This window comes from Mobula birostris, chromosome 6 (assembly GCF_030028105.1).
Source record: "Mobula birostris isolate sMobBir1 chromosome 6, sMobBir1.hap1, whole genome shotgun sequence".
In the NCBI taxonomy this organism is placed as follows: domain Eukaryota; kingdom Metazoa; phylum Chordata; class Chondrichthyes; order Myliobatiformes; family Myliobatidae; genus Mobula; species Mobula birostris.
The window spans coordinates 197,744,965-197,765,852 of record NC_092375.1 but is presented as its reverse complement, the minus strand read 5'-3'; the positions used below and the strand labels follow the sequence as shown (position 1 = coordinate 197,765,852).

General features: G+C 48.2%; 1 protein-coding gene across 1 annotated transcript in view; it reads right to left on the bottom strand.

Annotated features, from left to right (window-relative positions):
* Positions 1 to 20,888, bottom strand: part of slc15a2 (solute carrier family 15 member 2) — a 237,643-nt gene that overhangs the window by 194,298 nt on the left and 22,457 nt on the right. The window contains exon 3 of the mRNA XM_072259699.1: positions 7,814 to 7,913. Within this exon, the coding sequence (XP_072115800.1) occupies positions 7,814 to 7,913 (100 nt within the window). The remainder of the gene's footprint in view (positions 1 to 7,813; positions 7,914 to 20,888) is intronic.

The window sequence follows — 20,888 nt, the reverse complement described above, 5'->3', positions numbered from 1 at the left end:
CCTCAATTGGTCGATTACAGAATGCCTCACACACCTGGTCCTCCTCAAACTGGTCGATCACAGAATGCCCCACACACCTGGCCATCCTCAAACTGGTCGATCACAGAATGCCTCACACACCTGGTCCTCCTCAAACTGGTCGATCACAGAATGCCTCACGCACCTGGCCCTCCTCAAACTGGTCGATCACAAAATGCCCCACGGACCTGGCCCTCCTGAAACTGGTACACACCTGGTCCTCCTCAAACTGGTCGGTCACAGAATGCCCCACACACCTGGCCCTCCTCAAACTGGTCGATCACAGAATGCCTAACACACCTGGCCCTCCTCAAACTCGTCGATCACAGAATGCCCCACACACCTCGCCCTCCTCAAACTGGTCGATCACAGAATGCCCCACACACCTGGCCCTCCTCAAACTGGTGAATCTCTGAATGCCCCACACACCTGGTCCTCCTCAAACTGGTCGATCACAGAATGCCTCACACACCTGGCCCTCCTCAAACTGGTCGATCACAGAATGCCCCACACACCTGGCCCTCCTCAAACTGGTGAATCTCTGAATGCCCCACACACCTGGTCCTCCTCAAACTGGTCGATCACAGAATGCCTCACACACCTGGCCCTCCTCAAACTGGTCGATCACAGAATGCCCCACACACCTGGCCCTCCTCATACTGGTCGATCACACGATGCCCCACACACCTGGCCCTCCTCACACTGGTCGATCACAGAATGCCCCACACACCTGGCCCCCCTCAAACTGGTCGATCACAGAATGCCTCACACACCTGGACCTCCACAAAATGGTCGATCACAGAATGCCCCACACACCTGGCCCTCCTCAAAGTGGTCGATCACAGAATGCCCCACACACCTGGACTCCTCAAACTGGTCGATCACAGAATGACCCACACACCTGGCCCTCCTCAATTGGTCGATTACAGAATGCCTCACACACCTGGTCCTCCTCAAACTGGTCGATCACAGAATGCCCCACACACCTGGCCATCCTCAAACTGGTCGATCACAGAATGCCTCACACACCTGGTCCTCCTCAAACTGGTCGATCACAGAATGCCTCACACACCTGGCCCTCCTCAAACTGGTCGATCACAAAATGCCCCACACACCTGGCCCTCCTGAAACTGGTACACACCTGGTCCTCCTCAAACTGGTCGATCACAGAATGCCCCACACACCTGGCCCTCCTCAAACTGGTCGATCACAGAATGCCTAACACACCTGGCCCTCCTCAAACTCGTCGATCACAGAATGCCCCACACACATCGCCCTCCTCAAACTGGTCAATCACAGAATGCCCCACACACGTGGCCCTCCTCAAACTGGTCGATCACAGAATGCCTCGCACACCTGGCCCTCCTCAAACTTGTCGATCACAGAATGCCTCACACACCTGGCCCTCCTCAAACTGGTCGATCACAGAATGCCCCACACACGTGGCCCTCCTCAAACTGGTCGATCACAGAATGCCTCACACACCTGGCCCTCCTCAAACTTGTCGATCACAGAATGCCTCACACACCTGGCCCTCCTCAAAATGGTACACACCTGGCCCTCCTCAATTGGTCGATTACAGAATGCCTCACACACCTGGTCCTCCTCAAACTGGTCGATCACAGAATGCCCCACACACCTGGCCATCCTCAAACTGGTCGATCACAGAATGCCTCACACACCTGGTCCTCCTCAAACTGGTCGATCACAGAATGCCTCACGCACCTGGCCCTCCTCAAACTGGTCGATCACAAAATGCCCCACGGACCTGGCCCTCCTGAAACTGGTACACACCTGGTCCTCCTCAAACTGGTCGGTCACAGAATGCCCCACACACCTGGCCCTCCTCAAACTGGTCGATCACAGAATGCCTAACACACCTGGCCCTCCTCAAACTCGTCGATCACAGAATGCCCCACACACCTCGCCCTCCTCAAACTGGTCGATCACAGAATGCCCCACACACCTGGCCCTCCTCAAACTGGTGAATCTCTGAATGCCCCACACACCTGGTCCTCCTCAAACTGGTCGATCACAGAATGCCTCACACACCTGGCCCTCCTCAAACTGGTCGATCACAGAATGCCCCACACACCTGGCCCTCCTCATACTGGTCGATCACACGATGCCCCACACACCTGGCCCTCCTCACACTGGTCGATCTCAGAATGCCTCACACACCTGGCCCTCCTCACACTGGTCGATCACAGAATGCCTCACACACCTAGCCGTCTTCAAACTGGTCGATCACAGAATGCGTCACACACCTGGCCCTCCTCAAACTGGTCGATCACAGAATGCACCACAGACCTGGCCCTCCTCAAACTGGTCGACACAGAATGCACCACACACCTGGCCCTCCTCAAATTGATCGATCACAGAATGTCCCACACACCTGGCCCTCCTCAAACTGGTCGATCACAGAATGCCTCACACACCTGGCCCTCCTAAAACTGGTCGACACAGAATGCACCACACACCTGGCCATCCTCAAACTGGTCGATCACAGAATGCCTCACACACCTGGTCCTCCTCAAACTGGTCGATCACAGAATGCCTCACACACCTGGCCCTCCTCAAACTGGTCGATCACAAAATGCCCCACACACCTGGCCCTCCTGAAACTGATACACACCTGGTCCTCCTCAAACTAGTCGATCACAGAATGCCCCACACACCTGGCCCTCCTCAAACTGGTCGATCACAGAATGCCCCACACACCTGGCCCTCCTCAAACTGGTCGATCACAGAATGCCCCACACACCTGGCCCTCCTCAAACTGGTCAATCACAGAATGCCTCACACACCTGGCCCTCCTCAAACTGTTCGATCACAGAATGCCCCACACAGCTGGCCCTCCTCAAACTGGTCGATCGCAGAATGCCTCACACACCTGGCCCTCCTCAAACTGGTCGATCACAGAATGCCTCACACACCTGACACTCCTTAATCTGATCGATCATAGAACGCCTCACACACCTGGCCCTCCTCAATTTGGTCGATCACAGAATGCCTCACACACCTGGCCCTCATCAAACTGGTCTATCACAGAATGCCTCACACACCTGACACTCCTCAAACTGGTCGATCACAGAATGCCCCACACACCTGGTCCTCCTCAAAATGGTACACACCTGGTCCTCCTCAAACTGGTCGATCACAGAATGCCTCACATACCGGGCCCTCCTCAAACTGGTCGATCACAGAATGCCCCACACACCTGGCCCTCCTCAAACTGGTCGATAACAGAAAGCCTCACACACCTGGCCCTCCTCAAACTGATCGATCACAGAATGCCCCACACACCTGGCCCTCCACAAACTGGACGTTCACAGAATGCCCCAGACACCTGGCCCTCCTCAAACTGGTCGATCACAGAATGCCTCACACACCTGGTCCTCCTCAAACTGGTCGATCACAGAATGCCCCACACACCTGGCCCTCCTTAAACTGGTCGATCACAGAATGCCTCTCACATCTGGCCCTCCTCAAACTGGTCGATCACAGAATGCCTCACATACCTGGTCCTCCTCAAACTGGTCGATCACAGAATGTTTCACACACCTGGCCCTCCTGAAAATGGTCGATCACAGAATGCCTCACATACCTGGTCCTCCTCAAACTGGTCGATCACAGAATGCCTCACATACCTGGTCCTCTTCAAACTGGTCGATCACAGAATGCCCCACACACCTGGCCCTCCTCAAAATGGTACATACCTGGTCCTCCTCAAACTGGTCGATCACAGAATGCCTCACATACCTGGCCCTCCTCAAACTGGTCGATCACAGAATGCCCCACACACCTGGCCCTCCTCACACTGGTCGATCACAGAATGGCTCACACACCTGACCCTCCTCAAACTGGTCGATCACAGAATGCCTCACACACCTGGTCCTCCTCAAACTGGTCGATCACAGAATGCCTCTCACATCTGGCCCTCCTCAAACTGGTCGATCACAGAATGCCCCACACACCTGGCCCTCCTCAAACTGGTCGATCACAGAATGCCTCACATACCTGGTCCTCCTCAAACTGGTCGATCACAGAATGCCCCACACACCTGGCCCTCCTCAAACTGGTCGATCACAGAATGCCTCACATACCTGGTCCTCCTAAAACTGGTCGATCACAGAATGTTTCACACACCTGGCCCTCCTGAAAATGGTCGATCACAGAATGCGTCACATACCTGGCCCTCCTCAAACTGGTCGATCACAGAATGCCTCACACACCTGGTCCTCCTCAAACTGGTTGATCACAGAATGCCTCACACACCTGGCCCTCCTCAAACTGGTCGATCACAGAATGCCCCACACACCTGGCCCTCCTCAAACTGGTCGATCACAGAATGCCTCACACACCTGGCCCTCCTCAAAGTGGTCGATCACAGAATGCCTCACATAACTGTTTCTCCTCAAACTGGTCGATCACAGAATGCCTCACACACCTGGCCCTCCTCAAACTGGTCAATCACAGAATGCCCCACACACCTGGCCCTCCTCAAACTGGTACACACCTGGTCCTCCTCAAACCGGTTGATCACAGAATGCCTCACGCACCTGGTCCTCCTGAAACTGGTCGATTACAGAATGCCCCACACACCTGGCCCTCCTCAAACTGGTCGATCATAGAATGCCCCACACACCTGGTCGATCACAGAATGCGTCACATACCTGGTCCTCCTCAAACTGGTCGATCACAGAATGCGTCACATACCTGGTCCTCTTCAAACTGGTCGATCACAGAATGCCCCACACACCTGGCCCTCCTCAAAATGGGGCATACCTGGTCCTCCTCAAACTGGTCGATCACAGAATGCCTCACACACCTGACACTCCTTAATCTGATCGATCACAGAATGCCTCACACACCTGGCCCTCCTCAAATTGGTCGATCACAGAATGCCTCACACACCTGGCCCTCCTCAAACTGGTCTATCACAGAATGCCTCACACACCTGACACTCCTCAAACTGGTCGATCACAGAATCCCCCACACACCTGGTCCTCCTCAAAATGGTACACACCTGGTCCTCCTCAAACTGGTCGATCACAGAATGCCTCACATACCGGGCCCTCCTCTAACTGGTCGATCACAGAATGCCCCACACACCTGGGCCTCCTCAAACTGGTCGATAACAGAAAGCCTCACACACCTGGCCCTCCTCAAACTGATCGATCACAGAATGCCCCACACACCTGGCCCTCCTCAAACTGGACGTTCACAGAATGCCCCAGACACCTGGCCCTCCTCAAACTGGTCGATCACAGAATGCCTCACACTGCTGGTCCTCCTCAAACTGGTCGATCACAGAATGCCCCACACACCTGGCCCTCCTTAAACTGGTCGATCACAGAATGCCTCTCACATCTGGCCCTCCTCAAACTGGTCGATCACAGAATGCCTCACATACCTGGTCCTCCTCAAACTGGTCGATCACAGAATGTTTTACACACCTGGCCCTCCTGAAAATGGTTGATCACAGAATGCCTCACATACCTGGTCCTCCTCAAACTGGTCGATCACAGAATGCCTCACATACCTGGTCCTCTTCAAACTGGTCGATCACAGAATGCCCCACACACCTGGCCCTCCTCAAAATGGTACATACCTGGTCCTCCTCAAACTGGTCGATCACAGAATGCCTCACATACCTGGCCCTCCTCAAACTGGTCGATCACAGAATGCCCCACACACCTGGCCCTCCTCACACTGGTCGATCACAGAATGGCTCACACACCTGACCCTCCTCAAACTGGTCGATCACAGAATGCCTCACACACCTGGCCCTCCTCAAACTGGTCGATCACAGAATGCACCACACACCTGGCCCTCCTCAAACTGGTCGATCACAGAATGCCTCACACACCTGGCCCTCCTCAAACTGGTCGATCACAGAATGCCTCACACACCTGGTCCTCCTCAAACTGGTCGATCACTGAATGCCCCACACACCTGGCCCTCCTCAAACTGGTCGATCACAGAATGCCTCACATAACTGGTCCTCCTGAAACTGGTCGATCACAGAATGCCTCACACAGCTGGCCCTCCTCAAACTGGTCGATCACAGAATGCCCCACACACCTGGCCCACCTCAAACTGGTACACACCTGGTCCTCCTCAAACTGGTTGATCACAGAATGCTTCACACACCTGGCCCTCCTCAAACTGGTCGATCACAGAATGCCCCACACACCTGGCCCTCCTCAAACTGGTCGATTACAGAATGCCTCACACACCTGGCCCTCCTGAAACTGGTCGATCACAGAATGCCCCACACACCTGGTCGATCACAGAATGCGTCACATACCTGGTCCTCCTCAAAGTGGTCGATCACAGAATGCGTCACATACCTGGTCCTCTTCAAACTGGTCGATCACAGAATGCCCCACACACCTGGCCCTCCTGAAAATGGTACATACCTGGTCCTCCTCAAACTGGTCGATCACAGAATGCCTCACATACCTGGCCCTCCTCAAACTGGTCGATCACAGAATGCCCCACACACCTGGCCCTCCTCACACTGGTCGATCACAGAATGGCTCACACACCTGACCCTCCTCAAACTGGTCGATCACAGAATGCCTCACACACCTGGCCCTCCTCAAACTGGTCGATCACAGAATGCCCCACACACCTGGCCCTCCTCAAAATGGTCGATCACAGAATGCCTCACACACCTGGCCCTCCTCAAACTGGTCGATCACAGAATGCCTCACACACCTGGTCCTCCTCAAACTGGTCGATCACTGAATGCCCCACACACCTGGCCCTCCTCAAACTGGTCGATCACAGAATGCCTCACATAACTGGTCCTCCTCAAACTGGTCGATCACAGAATGCCCCATACACCTGGCCCTCCTTAAACTGGTCGATCACAGAATGCCTCTCACATCTGGCCCTCCTCAAACTGGTCGATCACAGAATGCCTCACATACCTGGTCCTCCTCAAACTGGTCGATCACAGAATGTTTCACACACCTGGCCCTCCTGAAAATGGTCGATCACAGAATGCCTCACATACCTGGTCCTCCTCAAACTGGTCGATCACAGAATGCCTCACATACCTGGTCCTCTTCAAACTGGTGGATCACAGAATGCCCCACACACCTGGCCCTCCTCAAAATGGTACATAGCTGGTCCTCCTCAAACTGGTCGATCACAGAATGCCTCACATACCTGGCCTTCCTCAAACTGGTCGATCACAGAATGCCCCACACACCTGGCCCTCCTCACACTGGTCGATCACAGAGTGGCTCACACACCTGACCCTCCTCAAACTGGTCGATCACAGAATGCCTCACACACCTGGCCCTCCTCAAACTGGTCGATCACAGAATGCCCCACACACCTGGCCCTCCTCAAACTGGTCGATTACAGAATGCCTCACACACCTGGCCCTCCTCAAACTGGTTGATCACAGAATGCCTCACACACCTGGTCCTCCTCAAACTGGTCGATCACTGAATGGCCCACACACCTGACCCTCCTCAAACTGGTCGATCACAGAATGCCTCACATAACTGGTCCTCCTGAAACTGGTCGATCACAGAATGCCTCACACACCTGGCCCTCCTCAAACTGGTCGATCACAGAATGCCGCACACACCTGGCCCTCCTCAAACTGGTACACACCTGGTCCTCCTCAAACCGGTTGATCACAGAATGCCTCACGCACCTGGTCCTCCTGAAACTGGTCGATTACAGAATGCCCCACACAGCTGGCCCTGCTCAAACTGGTCGATCACAGAATGCCCCACACACCTGGTCGATCACAGAATGCGTCACATACCTGGCCCTCCTCAAACTGGTCGCCACCAAAAGCTGCTACACATGGCTTGATTCCACCTGTACCCACTGCAATAAGGAAGAGACCCAAAATAGACAAGACCCTGTGAACAAAAGAAATTTGTTGTATTTTAAAAGAATAGATATTACCTCCTGCAAACACTGAGTGCGATTCGCGGTTATAATGGCCAAACTGCGAAGATCTGTGCTTTCAAAATATCCTCAGTGGCCGCTTTATCAGGCACATGTGCTCGTTAGTACAAATATTAAATCAGCCAATTATGTGGCAGCAGCTCAATGCAAAAAGGTATGCAGCTATCATGAAGGGGTTCTGTTGTTGTCCAGACCAAACATCAGAATGGGGGAAAATGTGATTTAAGTGACTTTCACCATGGAGTGATTGTTGGTGCTAGATGAAATGGTTTGAGTATCTAAGAAACCTAAGAAGCCTAAGGCTGGGGAGTGGAGCTGAGGAGGGGAAGAAAGGATCAGCCAGGATTGAATGGCAGAGCAGACTCAAATGGCCAACTCTACTCCTGTATCTTGTGGTCTAAAACTTTCAAGAGGGGTGAATACACTTTATAGGCACTGTAGATCCTGGTCTTTCGTTGTTGCTGTGTCCAAAAGTCAGTGCTCCCTCCACAACAGTACTTGGGATTACCTTCACTAATAAGACTGCAGTATTACCACTTGCTCTGGACAGTATAGCCGAGTAACAAATTCCTGGATGCCAACAATGTCTAGATCCCATAAAATAACTCAAGAAAACAAAAGCATTATTGTTGGAGATAGACTTCGAAGCAAAGCATTTTAATTATTGTCATACAGAACAACAGTAAGATGCAAAGTATTGTGGGTAAAACTCATCCACAAGATGTTCATTTTCCTGACAAATGTTGGAAGCATCTCTCACCAGAAGAGAACCTAGTAATTTTGTGGTAAAGGTACTATACGTACATGATGGTAATTAAATGTCACCTGTTTCTGCATCATGTGATCAGACCTTCATAGCTACGTACATCCAATCTGGATGAATAACCTCTGGTATGGTGGAGGGAAAATTAAATAAAACAGTAGAATTACCAGGAACATACATAATCGGAATGATTTAAACCAAGTCCTATTGTCATGCAAAAGATTAAAGCGAATCACTACTTTTTTATACACTTGATACTCCTTTTGACCAGGCTTCTCTGGAGATGCGGCTCATTAGCCCCTCGCTAACAGGCACTGGACTCAGTGGTGAGAAAACCACCTCTCCCAGACTCCGTACATTTAGGATCGATATGACTTGAGTTCCACCAAACCCTGGAAGTTGGGATGTCTTGCCCACCCAAACCCCAATATGATTGAATACTATGTAACTACTGCTTCCCATGCAATTGCCCATCGGCAAGAAATTACAGATCGTACACTGCATACAATTATAAAGAGAGTATATTTATGAATGTGAACTAAACCAAACCGTTTTTGCTACCAAACCAAACCGGGATTGCTACCTGTGCCACGTACTAGCGAGGGCAAGAGTAGTCGGATCAGGCAGATAAATGCCTGGCTGAGAGACTGGTGTAGGGGGCAGGGCTTCAGATTCTTGGATAATTGGGATCTTTTGTGGGGGAAGTATGACCAGTTCAAAAAGGACAGGTTACACCTGAACCCGAAGGGGACCAATATCCTGGCGGGAAAGTTTAATAGAGCTGTTAGGGAGGGTTAAACTAATTTGGCAGGGGGATGGGAACCGGAATGATAGAGCGGAGGAAGGAGAAAACAGAAATAAATCTAAGATAGTGAGCAGTAAAGATGTCAGGTAAGACAGGCAGGTGATGGGGCAAATTTGTAGCCATTGGGATGAGTTGCAGTGCAATAAAATTGCAGTGAAATCAAAGCAAAAAGTATCAAATACTGGTCTTAAGGTGTTGTACTTAAATACATGCAGCATAAGGATTAAGGTGGATGATCTTGTTGTACAGCTACAGATTGGCAGGTATGATATTGTGGCCATCACTGAGACCTGGCTAAAGGATGCATGTCTCTGGGAGCTGAACGTCCAAGGATACACGGTGTATCGGAAGGATAGGAAGGTAGGCAGAGGGGGAGGCGTGGCTTTATTGGTAAGAAATGATATTAAATCATTAGAAAGAGGTGATATAGGATCGGAAGGTGCAGAATCTTTATGGGTTGAGCTAAGAAATAGCAGGGGTAAAAGGACCCTGATGGCAGTTATTTATAGGCCTCCAAACAGCTGCAGGGATGTGGACTACAAATTACAACTGGAAATAGAAAAGGCTTGTCAGAAGGGCAGTGTTATGATAATTGTGGGGGATTTTAACATGCGAGTAGATTGGGAAAATCAGGTCAGCACTGGATCTCAACAGAGAGAATTTGTAGAATGTCTGCGAGATGGCTTTTTAGAACAGCTTGTTGTTGAGCCCACTAGGGGATCGGCTGTACTGGATTGGGTATTGTGTAATGAACCGGAGGTGATTGGAGAGATTGAGGTGAAGGAACCATAGGGGGCAGTGATCATAACATGATTGAGTTCACTGTGAAATTAGAAAAAGAGAAGCCGAAATCTGATGTGTCGGTATTTCAGTGAAGTAAAGGAAATTACAGTGGCATGAGAGAGGAACTGGCCAAAGTTGACTGGAAAGAGACACTGGTGGGAAAGACAGCAGAGCAGCAGTGGCTGGAGTTTATGCGAGAAATGAGGAATGTGCAAGACAGGTATATTCCAAAAAAGAAGAAATTTTCGAGTGGAAAAAGGATGCAACCGTGGTTGACAAGAGAAGTCAAAGCCAAAGTTAAAGCAAAAGAGAGGGCATACAAGGAAGCAAAAATTAGTGGGAAGAGAGAGGATTGGGAAGTTTTTAAAACCTACAAAAGGAAACCAAGAAGGTCATCAAGAGAGAAAAGATTAACTATGAAAGGAAGCTAGCAAATAATATTGAAGAGGATACTAAAAGCTTTTTCAAGTATACAAAGAGTAAAAGATAGGTGAGAGTAGATATAGGACCGATAGAAAATGATGCTGGAGAAATTGTAATGGGAGATGAGGAGATGGCAGAGGAACTGAACAAGTATTTTGCATCAGTCTTCACTGAGGAAGACAGCAGTATACCGGACACTCAAGGGTGGCTGGGAAGAGAAGTGTGCGCAGTCACAATTACGACAGAGAAAGTACTCAGGAAACTGAATAGGCTAAAGGTAGATAAATCTCTTGGTCCAAATGGAATGCACCCTCGTGTTCTGAAGGAAGTAGCTGTGGAGATTGCGGAGGCATTAGCGATGATCTTTCAAAAGTCGATAGATTCTGGCATGGTTCCGGAGGACTGGAAGATTGCAAATGTCACTCCGCTATTTAAGAAGGGGGCAAGGAAGCAAAAAGAAAATTATAGACCTGTTAGCTTGACATCTGTGGTTGGGAAGTTGTTGGAGTCGATTGTCAAGGATGAGGTTACAGAGTACCTGGAGGCATATGACAAGATAGGCAGAACTCAGCATGGATTCCTTAAAGGAAAATCCTACCTGACAAACCTATTACAATTTTTTGAGGAAATTACCAGTAGGCTAGACAAGGGAGATGCAGTGGATGTTGTATATTTGGATTTTCAGAAGGCCTTTGACAAGGTGTCACACATGAGGCTACTTAACAAGATAAGAGCCCATGGAATTACGGGAAAGTTACATACGTGGATAGAGCATTGGTTGATTGGCAGGAAACAGAGAGTGGGAATAAAGGGTTCCTATTCTGGTTGGCTGCCGGTTACCAGTGGTGTTCCGCAGGGATCAGTGTTGGGGCCGCTTCTTTTTACATTGTACATCAACGATTTAGATTATGGAATAGATGGCTTTGTGGCTAAGTTTGCTGACGATACGAAGATAGGTGGAGGGGCCAGTAGTGCTGAGGAAACGGAGAGTCTGCAGAGAGACTTGGATAGATTGGAAGAATGGGCAGAGAAGTGGCAAATGAAGTACAATGTTGGAAAGTGTATGGTTATGCACTTTGGCAGAAAAAATAAACGGGCAGACTATTATTTAAATGGGGAAAGAATTCAAAGTTCTGAGATGCAACGGGACTTGGAAGTCCTCGTACAGGATACCCTTAAAGTTAACCTCCAGGTTGAGTCAGTAGTGAAGAAGGCGAATGCAATGTTGGCATTCATTTCTAGAGGAATAGAGTATAGGAGCAGGGATGTGATGTTGAGGCTCTATAAGGCGCTGGTGAGACCTTACTTGGAGTACTGTGGGCAGTTTTGGTCTCCTTATTTAAGAAAGGATGTGCTGACGTTGGAGAGGGTACAGAGAAGATTCACTAGAATGATTCCGGGAACGAGAGGGTTAACATATGAGGAACGTTTGTCCGCTCTTGGACTGTATTCCTTGGAGTTTAGAAGAATGAGGGGAGACCTCATAGAAACATTTCGAATGTTAAAAGGCATGGACAGAGTGGATGTGGCAAAGTTGTTTCCCATGATGGGGGAGTCTAGTATGAGAGGGCAAGACTTAAGGATTGAAGGACGCCCTTTAGAACAGAAATGCGAAGAAATTTTTTTAGTCAGAGGGTGGTGAATCTATGGAATTTGTTGCCATGGGCAGCAGTGGAGGCCAAGTCATTGGGTGTATTTAAGGCAGAGATTGATAGGTATCTGAGTAGCCAGGGCATCAAAGGTTATGGTGAGAAGGCAGGGGAGTGGGACTAAACAGGAGAAAATGGATCAGCTCATGATAAAGTGGCGGAGCAGACTCGATGGGCTGAATGGCCTACTTCTGCTCCTTTGTCTTATGGTCTTATGGTCTTATGGTTATTAAAGAAGAAAGAAAAAAAAGAAAAAAAACGAAAGAGTCCATCATAATTTAAAACAATCAAATGTGAACAGGTTGGAGGCTCATATCTTCCAAAAGCTGATGTGTCCAATGTACTGATGGCACCAACTCCTATTACAGATCACCAGTAGGATTTCCCACCTTGGATTCCATTGAATCGTGCATTCCTGTTGGATCATATCCTATGGCTGGTTCTCTCGAGCTTCTTCTCTTTCCATCTCCCGCCAAAAAGACCTTGACCCATCCCAGTGTCCGTCACAAAAACTTCTCTGCCCAGCATTCTCTAGAATCTTTTCCCAATTCCACCATCCTGATTGAATAACATTATATTCCTAAGCATGAACATCACAACCCCTTATCATAGAACACAGCACATTACAGGCCCTTCTGTCCACATTGTTGTGTGACCATGTAACCTACTCTAGAAACTGCCTAGAATTTCCCTACCGCATAGCCCTCTATTTTTCTAAGCTCCATGTACCTATCTAAGAGTCTCTTACAAGACCCTATTGTATCTGCCTCTACCACTGTTGCCGGCAGTGCATCCATGCGCCTACCACTCTCTGTCTGAAAGACTTACCTTGAATATCTCCCTTGTACCTACTTCCAAGCATCTTAAAACTATGTCCCCTTGTGTTAGTCATTTCAGCTCTGGGAAAACCCCAAGGCATTCTTCAATTATGTGAAGAAAAAAACGATGACAGGAGTGAAGGTAGGACCGATTAGAGCTAAAGGTGGGAAGATGTGCCTGGAGGCTGTGGAAGTGAGCGAGGTCCTCAATGAATACTTCTCTTTGGTATTCAGCAATGAGAGGGAACTTGATGATGGTGAGAACAATATGAGTGAGGTTGATGTTCTGGAGCATGTTGATATTAAGGGAGAGGAGGTGTTGGAGTTGTTAAAATACATTAGGACAGATAAGTCCCCAGGGCCTGACGGAATATTCCCCAGGCTGCTCCACGAGGCGAGAGAAGAGATTGCTGAGCCTCTGGCTAGGATCTTTATGTCCTCGTTGTCCACGGGAATGGTACCGGAGGATTGGAGGGAGGCGAATGTTGTTCCCTTGTTTAAAAAAGGTAGTAGGGATAGTCCGGGTAATTATAGACCAGTGAGCCTTACGTCTGTGGTGGGAAAGCTGTTGGAAAAGATTCTTAGAGATAGGATCTATAGGCATTTAGAGAATCATTGTCTGATCAGGGACAGTCAGCATGGCTTTGTGAAGGGCAGATCGTGTCTAACAAGCCTGATAGAGTTCTTTGAGGAGGTGACCAGGCATATAGATGAGGGTAGTGCAGTGGCTGTGATCTATATGGATTTTAGTAAGGCATTTGACAAGGTTCCACACGGTAGGCTTATTCAGAAAGTTAGAAGGCATGGGATCCAGGGAAGTTTGGCCAGGTGGATTCAGAATTGGCTTGCCTGCAGAAGGCAGAGGGTGGTGGTGGAGGGAGTACATTCGGATTGGAGGATTGTGACTAGTGATGTCCCACAAGGATCTGTTCTGGGACCTCAACTTTTTGTGATTTTTATTAACGACCTGGATGTGGGGGTAGAAGGGTGGGTTGGCAAGTTTGCAGACGACACAAAGGTTGGTTGTGTTGTAGATAGTGTAGAGGATTGTCAAAGATTACAGAGAGACATTGATAGGATGCAGAAGTGGGCTGAGAAGTGGCAGATGGAGTTCAACCCGGAGAAGTGTGAGGTGGTACACTTTGGAAGGACAAACTCCAAGGCAGAGTACTAAGTAAATGGCAAGATACTTGGTAGTGTGGAGGAGCAGAGGGATCTCGGGGTACATGTCCACAGATCCCTGAAAGTTGCCTCACAGGTGGATAGGGTAGAAAGCTTATGGAGTGTTAGCTTTCATAAGTCAAGGGATAGAGTTTAAGAGTCGCGATGTAATGATGCAGCTCTATAAAACTCTGGTTAGGCCACACTTGGAGTACTGTGTCCAGTTCTGGTCACCTCACTATAGGAAGGATGTGGAAGCATTGGAAAGGGTACAGAGGAGATTTACCAGGATGCTGCCTGGTTTAGAAAGTATGCATTATGATCAGAGATTAAGGGAGCTTGGGCTTTACTCTTTGGAAAGAAGGAGGATGAGAGGAGACATGATAGAGGTGTACAAGATAATAAGAGGAATAGATAGAGTGGATAGCCAGCGCCTCCTCCCCAGGGCACCACTGCTCAATACAAGAGGACATGGCTTTAAGGTAAGGGGTGGGAAGTTCAAGGGGGATATTAGAGGAAGGTTTTTTACTCAGAGAGTGGTTGGTGCGTGGAATGCACTGCCTGAGTCAGTGGTGGAGGCAGATACACTAGTGAAGTTTAAGAGACTACTAGACAGGTATATGGAGAAATCTAAGGAGGGGGCTTATATGGCATGCAGGGTTCAAGGGTCGGCACAACATTGTGGGCCGAAGGGCCGGTACTGTGCTGTACTATTCTATGTTCTATGTTCTATGTTCTAAAAAGCTTCTGGCTATCTTTAACAGTAATCCAAACACTACCAGCAGAACACTCTGCTTCTACAGAAAACCATTGAATGAAATACCCCACAACATTAACAGTAAAATCTTAACCAGGGCATTACACTCTCCCCTCACCAAAAATTGTCATGTCCTCATGACTTTGAAATTTACCAACCCATCATTAATAACACAGTCAAGAGAAAATCTGCAGATGCTGGAAATTCAAGCAACACGCACAAAATGCTGGAGGAACCCAGCAGCCCAGGCAGTATCTATAGAAAAGAGTATAATTGACATTTCTTGCCAAGACCTTTTGGCAGGACTGGAGAAAAAACGCTGAGGAGTAGATTTAAAAGGTGAGGGGGAGAGAGAGAAACACAAGTGATAGGTGAAAACAGGAGGCAGGGAGGAATGAAAACATCCATTACTTGTGCTTTCCGGCAATTTAGGTCTCCTTGCTGCTTGCCTGAGCTCAGCTTCTTCCCCAATTTAGAGCCCAGCTTCCCTTCATTTTCCAGCTGCAGGTCTGCCTGTCCACTGCTAGTTCCCCCCACTATATCCGAGTGAACGTGGGGAGGTTCGAGAATCAATTACTGGGGAGTTAGCATAAGGTAACTCATGCCAGTCCATACAGCATTCAGCAGTCTCTCCATTGATTGCCTTTCTGTTCTCCCACTTCAGTGCAAAATCCTCTTATGAGGTGTAGAGTGCATGCCAGGCTCTGGGTCAACATGTGCCTCCTGTTCTAGGCGTAAAAGGGGGTTCAGATGGAGAATTCTGACAGTCCCATTCCTGCCTTCTGGCTTTACCCAGAAAACTGGAACATTTGACATCTGACTCTCCACTATGTAAGGTGTAGCCACCAATGGTCAGCCAACTTATGCTTCCCTGGTAGCCCCAAATTCCTTATGAGCACTCTGTCTCCAGGCATCAGTTGGGAGAACCTCATCTTTTGATCATATCTCCTCTTGTTTCCTTGATTCTGCTTGGTAGCAGAGACCTTTGCTGGTTCATAAGCCTTTTGCAATTCTTTCTTCATGTCACACATATATTTAAGACAGGTCTTTGGCATCAGGCATTTCAGGAAATTTGGAGATTCCTGTCACTCTAACAATTTCCCCAGGCTGTAACATGATGGGTTTGTACTGGATGTACCACACATCCAATGTCATTCAACGTACTTATCATCCAGCCTAGGATGGGCTTGCACTTTCTCAAAAACAGCTCTGAACACCGAGTGAATGGACAAGGTTTTCAGAAAACTCTCTCCAATTCTCTCCTTACAGGGTCCCACTCGCTTCAGGAATACTTGTTCCCACAAGAATGCCAGTGATCAGTGGTGTTCTTCAGCGGTAACTCATTGGCTTGTCCTTCCTTACCTTCATGTTACACTCATCATCTACTTGCTATCTCATCCTCAGCTCTGTCAGACTGGTTCCCATCCCCTTGCCATATTATATTAAACCACTCCCAACAGCTCTAGTAAACCTGCCCGCAAGAATATTGGCCCTCCCCAAATTCAAGTGCAACCTATCCCTTTTGCACAGGTCACACCTGCCTCAGAAGAGGTCCAAATTATCCAGAAGTCTGAATCCCTACCCTGCTCCAATTCTTCAGCCACGCATTTATCTGCCACCTCATTCTATTCCTAGCTTCACTATTGTGTGGCACAGGCAGCAATCCCAAGATTACTACCTTTGAGGTCCTGCTTCTCAGCTTCCTTCCAAACTCCTTGTATTCTTTTTTCAGGACCTCCTCCCTTTTTCTACCTATGTCATTCGTACCACTATATACCATGACTTCTGGCTACTCACCCTCTCTTTTCAGGATATTGTGGATGCGTTCAGTAACATTGCAGACCCTGGCATCTGGGAAGTAAACTACCATCCGTGTTTCCTTTTTATGACCACAGAATCACCATCTGTCCCCTATTACTGTTGCCATTCTCTTCAGTTCTTTACTCTTTTGAATCACAGGACCAGACTCAGTGCCAGAAGCACGGCTGCTGTTGCCTCCCCAGGTAGATCATCCCCCCCAACAGTACTCAAAATAGAGGGGGAAGGCCACAGGGGTGCTCTCCACTATCTGACTTTCCCCCTTCTCTCCTGACAGTCACCCATTTATTTGTCTCCTATAGCCTTGGGGTGACTACCTCCCTGTAGCTCCTGTCTATCACTGCTTCACTTTCCCTCTCAAGTTGAAGGTCATCGAGCTGCAGCTCCAGTTCCCTAACTCGGTCTCTAAGGAGCTGCACCTCGATGCACCTGGTGCAGATGTGGCCATCAGGGAGGCTGGAAGTCTCCTGGGTATCCCACATCTGACACCCTGAACAGAACATAGGTGTACATTCCACCGCAGGCTGATACTGACCCGGTTCTCAAGGAACTGTATGAGACTACACACCCAGTGGCTGCTCTCATCATCGCCAGTGACCTTAATCGAGCATCGCTGACGAAAGTCTCTCCGCAGTTTTGTCAGCACGTTCAGGTGGGCACTCGTGGAGATAACACAATTGACCACTGCCACACTACCTTCCACAACGCTTACGAAGCTCTCCTTTGCCCAGCTTTGGAAAAATCAGGCCACTCTTCAATCCTGCTTTTGCTGATGTACAGGCAGAAGCTGAAACAAGAGGTGGACGTAGATGAAACTGTCCACTGTTGGTCCAAACAGTCGGTCACCATGCTGCAGGACTGCTTCAATAATGTTGACTGGAATGTCTTCCATGATGAGGATGCCTCCAATTTCACTGATGGAGTCACGTGCTTTATACGGAAGTGCATCAACGATGTTGTCCCCCTGAAATCGGTCAGGGTCTTCCCGAACCAGAAACCCTGTTTCAATAGTTCCATGAGAGCAGCACTTACAGCGCAACATGGAGCTTACATCGCTGTCGATCAACTAGAGCTCAAGAAAAGCAGCTATGCTATCAAGGCTGCAAAACAACAACACAGGGAGAAGACTGAGTCAAGATCCACAAAGATCCACAAGTGACTTGTGGCGAGGGCTGCATACCATCGCAGGCTTCAAAGCCAAACACTGTGGTGCCGCCAACATCGCAGCCTCTCTCCCAGATGAGCTCAATTGCTTTTATGCTCGGTTCAATGTCGCCAACTCTGAGCCTCTGAGGAAGGCTACTGCTACAACTTGGGGGTGTTGTGGACAGTGTGGAGGGCTGTCAGAGGTTACAACAGGACATTGATAGGATGCAAAACTGGGCTGAGAAGTGGCAGATGGAGTTCTACCCAGATAAGTGTGAAGTGGTCCATTCTGGTAGGTCAAATATGGTGGCAGAATGTAACATTAATGGTAAGACTCTTGGCAGTGTGGAGGATCAGAGGGATCTTGGGGTTCTGAGTCCATAGGACACTCAAAGCTGCTACGCAGGTTGACTCTGTGGTTAAGAAGGTATACGGTGTATTGGCCTTCATCAATAGTGGGATTGAGTTTAAGAGCCAAGAGGCAATGTTGCAGCTATATAGGACCCTGTTCAGAGTACTGTGCTCAATTCTGGTCGCCTCACTAGTCATAGTCATAGTCATAGTCACAGTCATACTTTATTGATCCCAGGGGAAATTGGTTACTACAGGATTCACTGCAGGAAGGATGTAATAAAAGGCATCCGTTAGTCTTGCGAGACCATGGAGCTGCGCCTGGAAAGTCTTCACTCTCCAGGGCGCGGGCCTGGGCAAGGTTGTATGGAAGACCAGCAGTTGCCCATGCTGCAAGTCTCTCCTCTCCACGACACCAATGTTGTCCAAGGGAAGGGCATTAGGACCCATACAGCTTGGCACCAGTGTCATCGCAGAGCAATGTGTGATTAAGTGCCTTGCTCAAGGACACAACACGTTCCCTCGGCTGGGGCTCGAACTCACGACCTTCAGGTATCTAGTCCAATGCCTTAACCACTTGGTCACGTGCCCACACAAAGGAAGGATATAGAAACCAGAGAAAGGGTGCAGAGGAGATTTACAAGGATGTTGCCTGGATTGGGGAGCAGGCCTTATGAGAATAGGTTGAGTGAACTCGGCCTTTTCTCCTTGGAGCGACGGAGGATGAGAGGTGACCTGATAGAGGTGTACAGGATAATGAGAGGCATTGATCGTGTGGTTAGTCAGAGGCTTTTCCTCAGGGCTGAAATGGCTAGCACGAGAGGGCATAGTTTTAAGGTGTTTGGAAGTCGGCACATAGGAGATGGCAGGGGTGAGTTTTTTTACGCGGAGTGGTGAGTGCACAGAATGAGTTGCCGGCGGCGGTGGTGGAGGCGGAAATGATAGGGTCTTTTAAGAGACTCCTGGATGGCTACGTGGAGCTTAGAAAAATAGAGGGCTATGGGTAAAGCCTAGGTAGTTCTAAGGTAAGGACATGTTCAGCACAGCTTTGTGGGCCGAAGGGCCTGTATTGTGCTGTATGTTTTCTATGTTTCTATGTTTCTAACCTGCAACCTGGACATCTCTGAGGCTGAGGTACGCAAATATTTCCACCGAGTAGACAGTCGCAAGGTTGTAGAACCGGACGGCATCCCAGGGCGAGAACTCAGGATGTGCACAGCACAACTGGTAGGAGTGTTTACTAACATCTTTAATCTCTCCCTCTTCCCATATAGAGTGCCCTCCTGCCTCAAATTATGCACCAATGTCCCTCCCTAGACCAAGGAAACATGCCTGAACGACTGCGTCCTGTCACACTCACCTCAAAAGAAAGCAAATGCTTTGAGAGGCTGGTCAAGGATTACATCTGCAGCTTGCTACCTCCCATACTGGACCCCCTACAATTCATCTATTGACATAACTAATTGATAGACAATGCAATAGCCACTACTCTACATACCATCGTTACACATCTGGAGAAGAGGGATACTTATGTGAAAATGCTGTTCTTCGGCAAGTAAGAAATCAATCACTAGAAAGTGGCTAAATCCAATAGCACCTACATTAGAAGATTGGCACGAAATTATCTTGGAAATATTTAAAATGGAAAAGTTGTCCCTGAGAATTCAAAAAGAAAAATTTTATCAAATCTGGAATAAATGGATTGAATATATAACCCCAATGCGAGCAGACTTTAGATGAATCTCCTAATGATTTACACTGCTCTTCTCATCAACACAGTAATATTGCTAATGTAAGCACCCCTAGTCTAAATGTTTACTGTTTTTGTCTTTTTTTGTTTGGAAAATAGAGAATTAATACAAGTAAAGGAAAAGATTTGGGTAAGGGATAAAAAATGATAAAATTAAGTAAATAAGTACATAGGGATCGGATAATTATGTTTGGGGGCAGGAGCAAGCATGAACAAGTTAGGATATAAACACCAATAATGGTTGTTACATAGGCTTACACACAACATTTTGGGCCAGAAGAAGTGATCCAGAAGAGATGTATGGAAACTATTACTAATCCACTATTATTACTACTTTTCTTAACAATTAACACCATTACTTAGCCTAATAGATTAGAATTTCTACTGTACATAATGATCTATTTAAGTGTCTAACTTCTTTTTATATCATCTCAATGTGTACTTAAGAATGTATAAATAATTATAGTTTTATACATATAAAAAAATGGAAAAGGTTATACATGTGAAAAAAGTACATGATACTTGTGAATTCCTTATCCAAATAAAAACAAAATTTAAAAAAAAGAAAATGCTGTTCTTGGACTACAGTTCAGCATTCAACACTATAATTCCATCCAGGCTTGACAAGAAGCTCAGAGACCTCGTCCTTGACCCTGCCTTGTTGCAGCTGGATCCTGGACTTCCTGTTAGATTGCCTGCAGG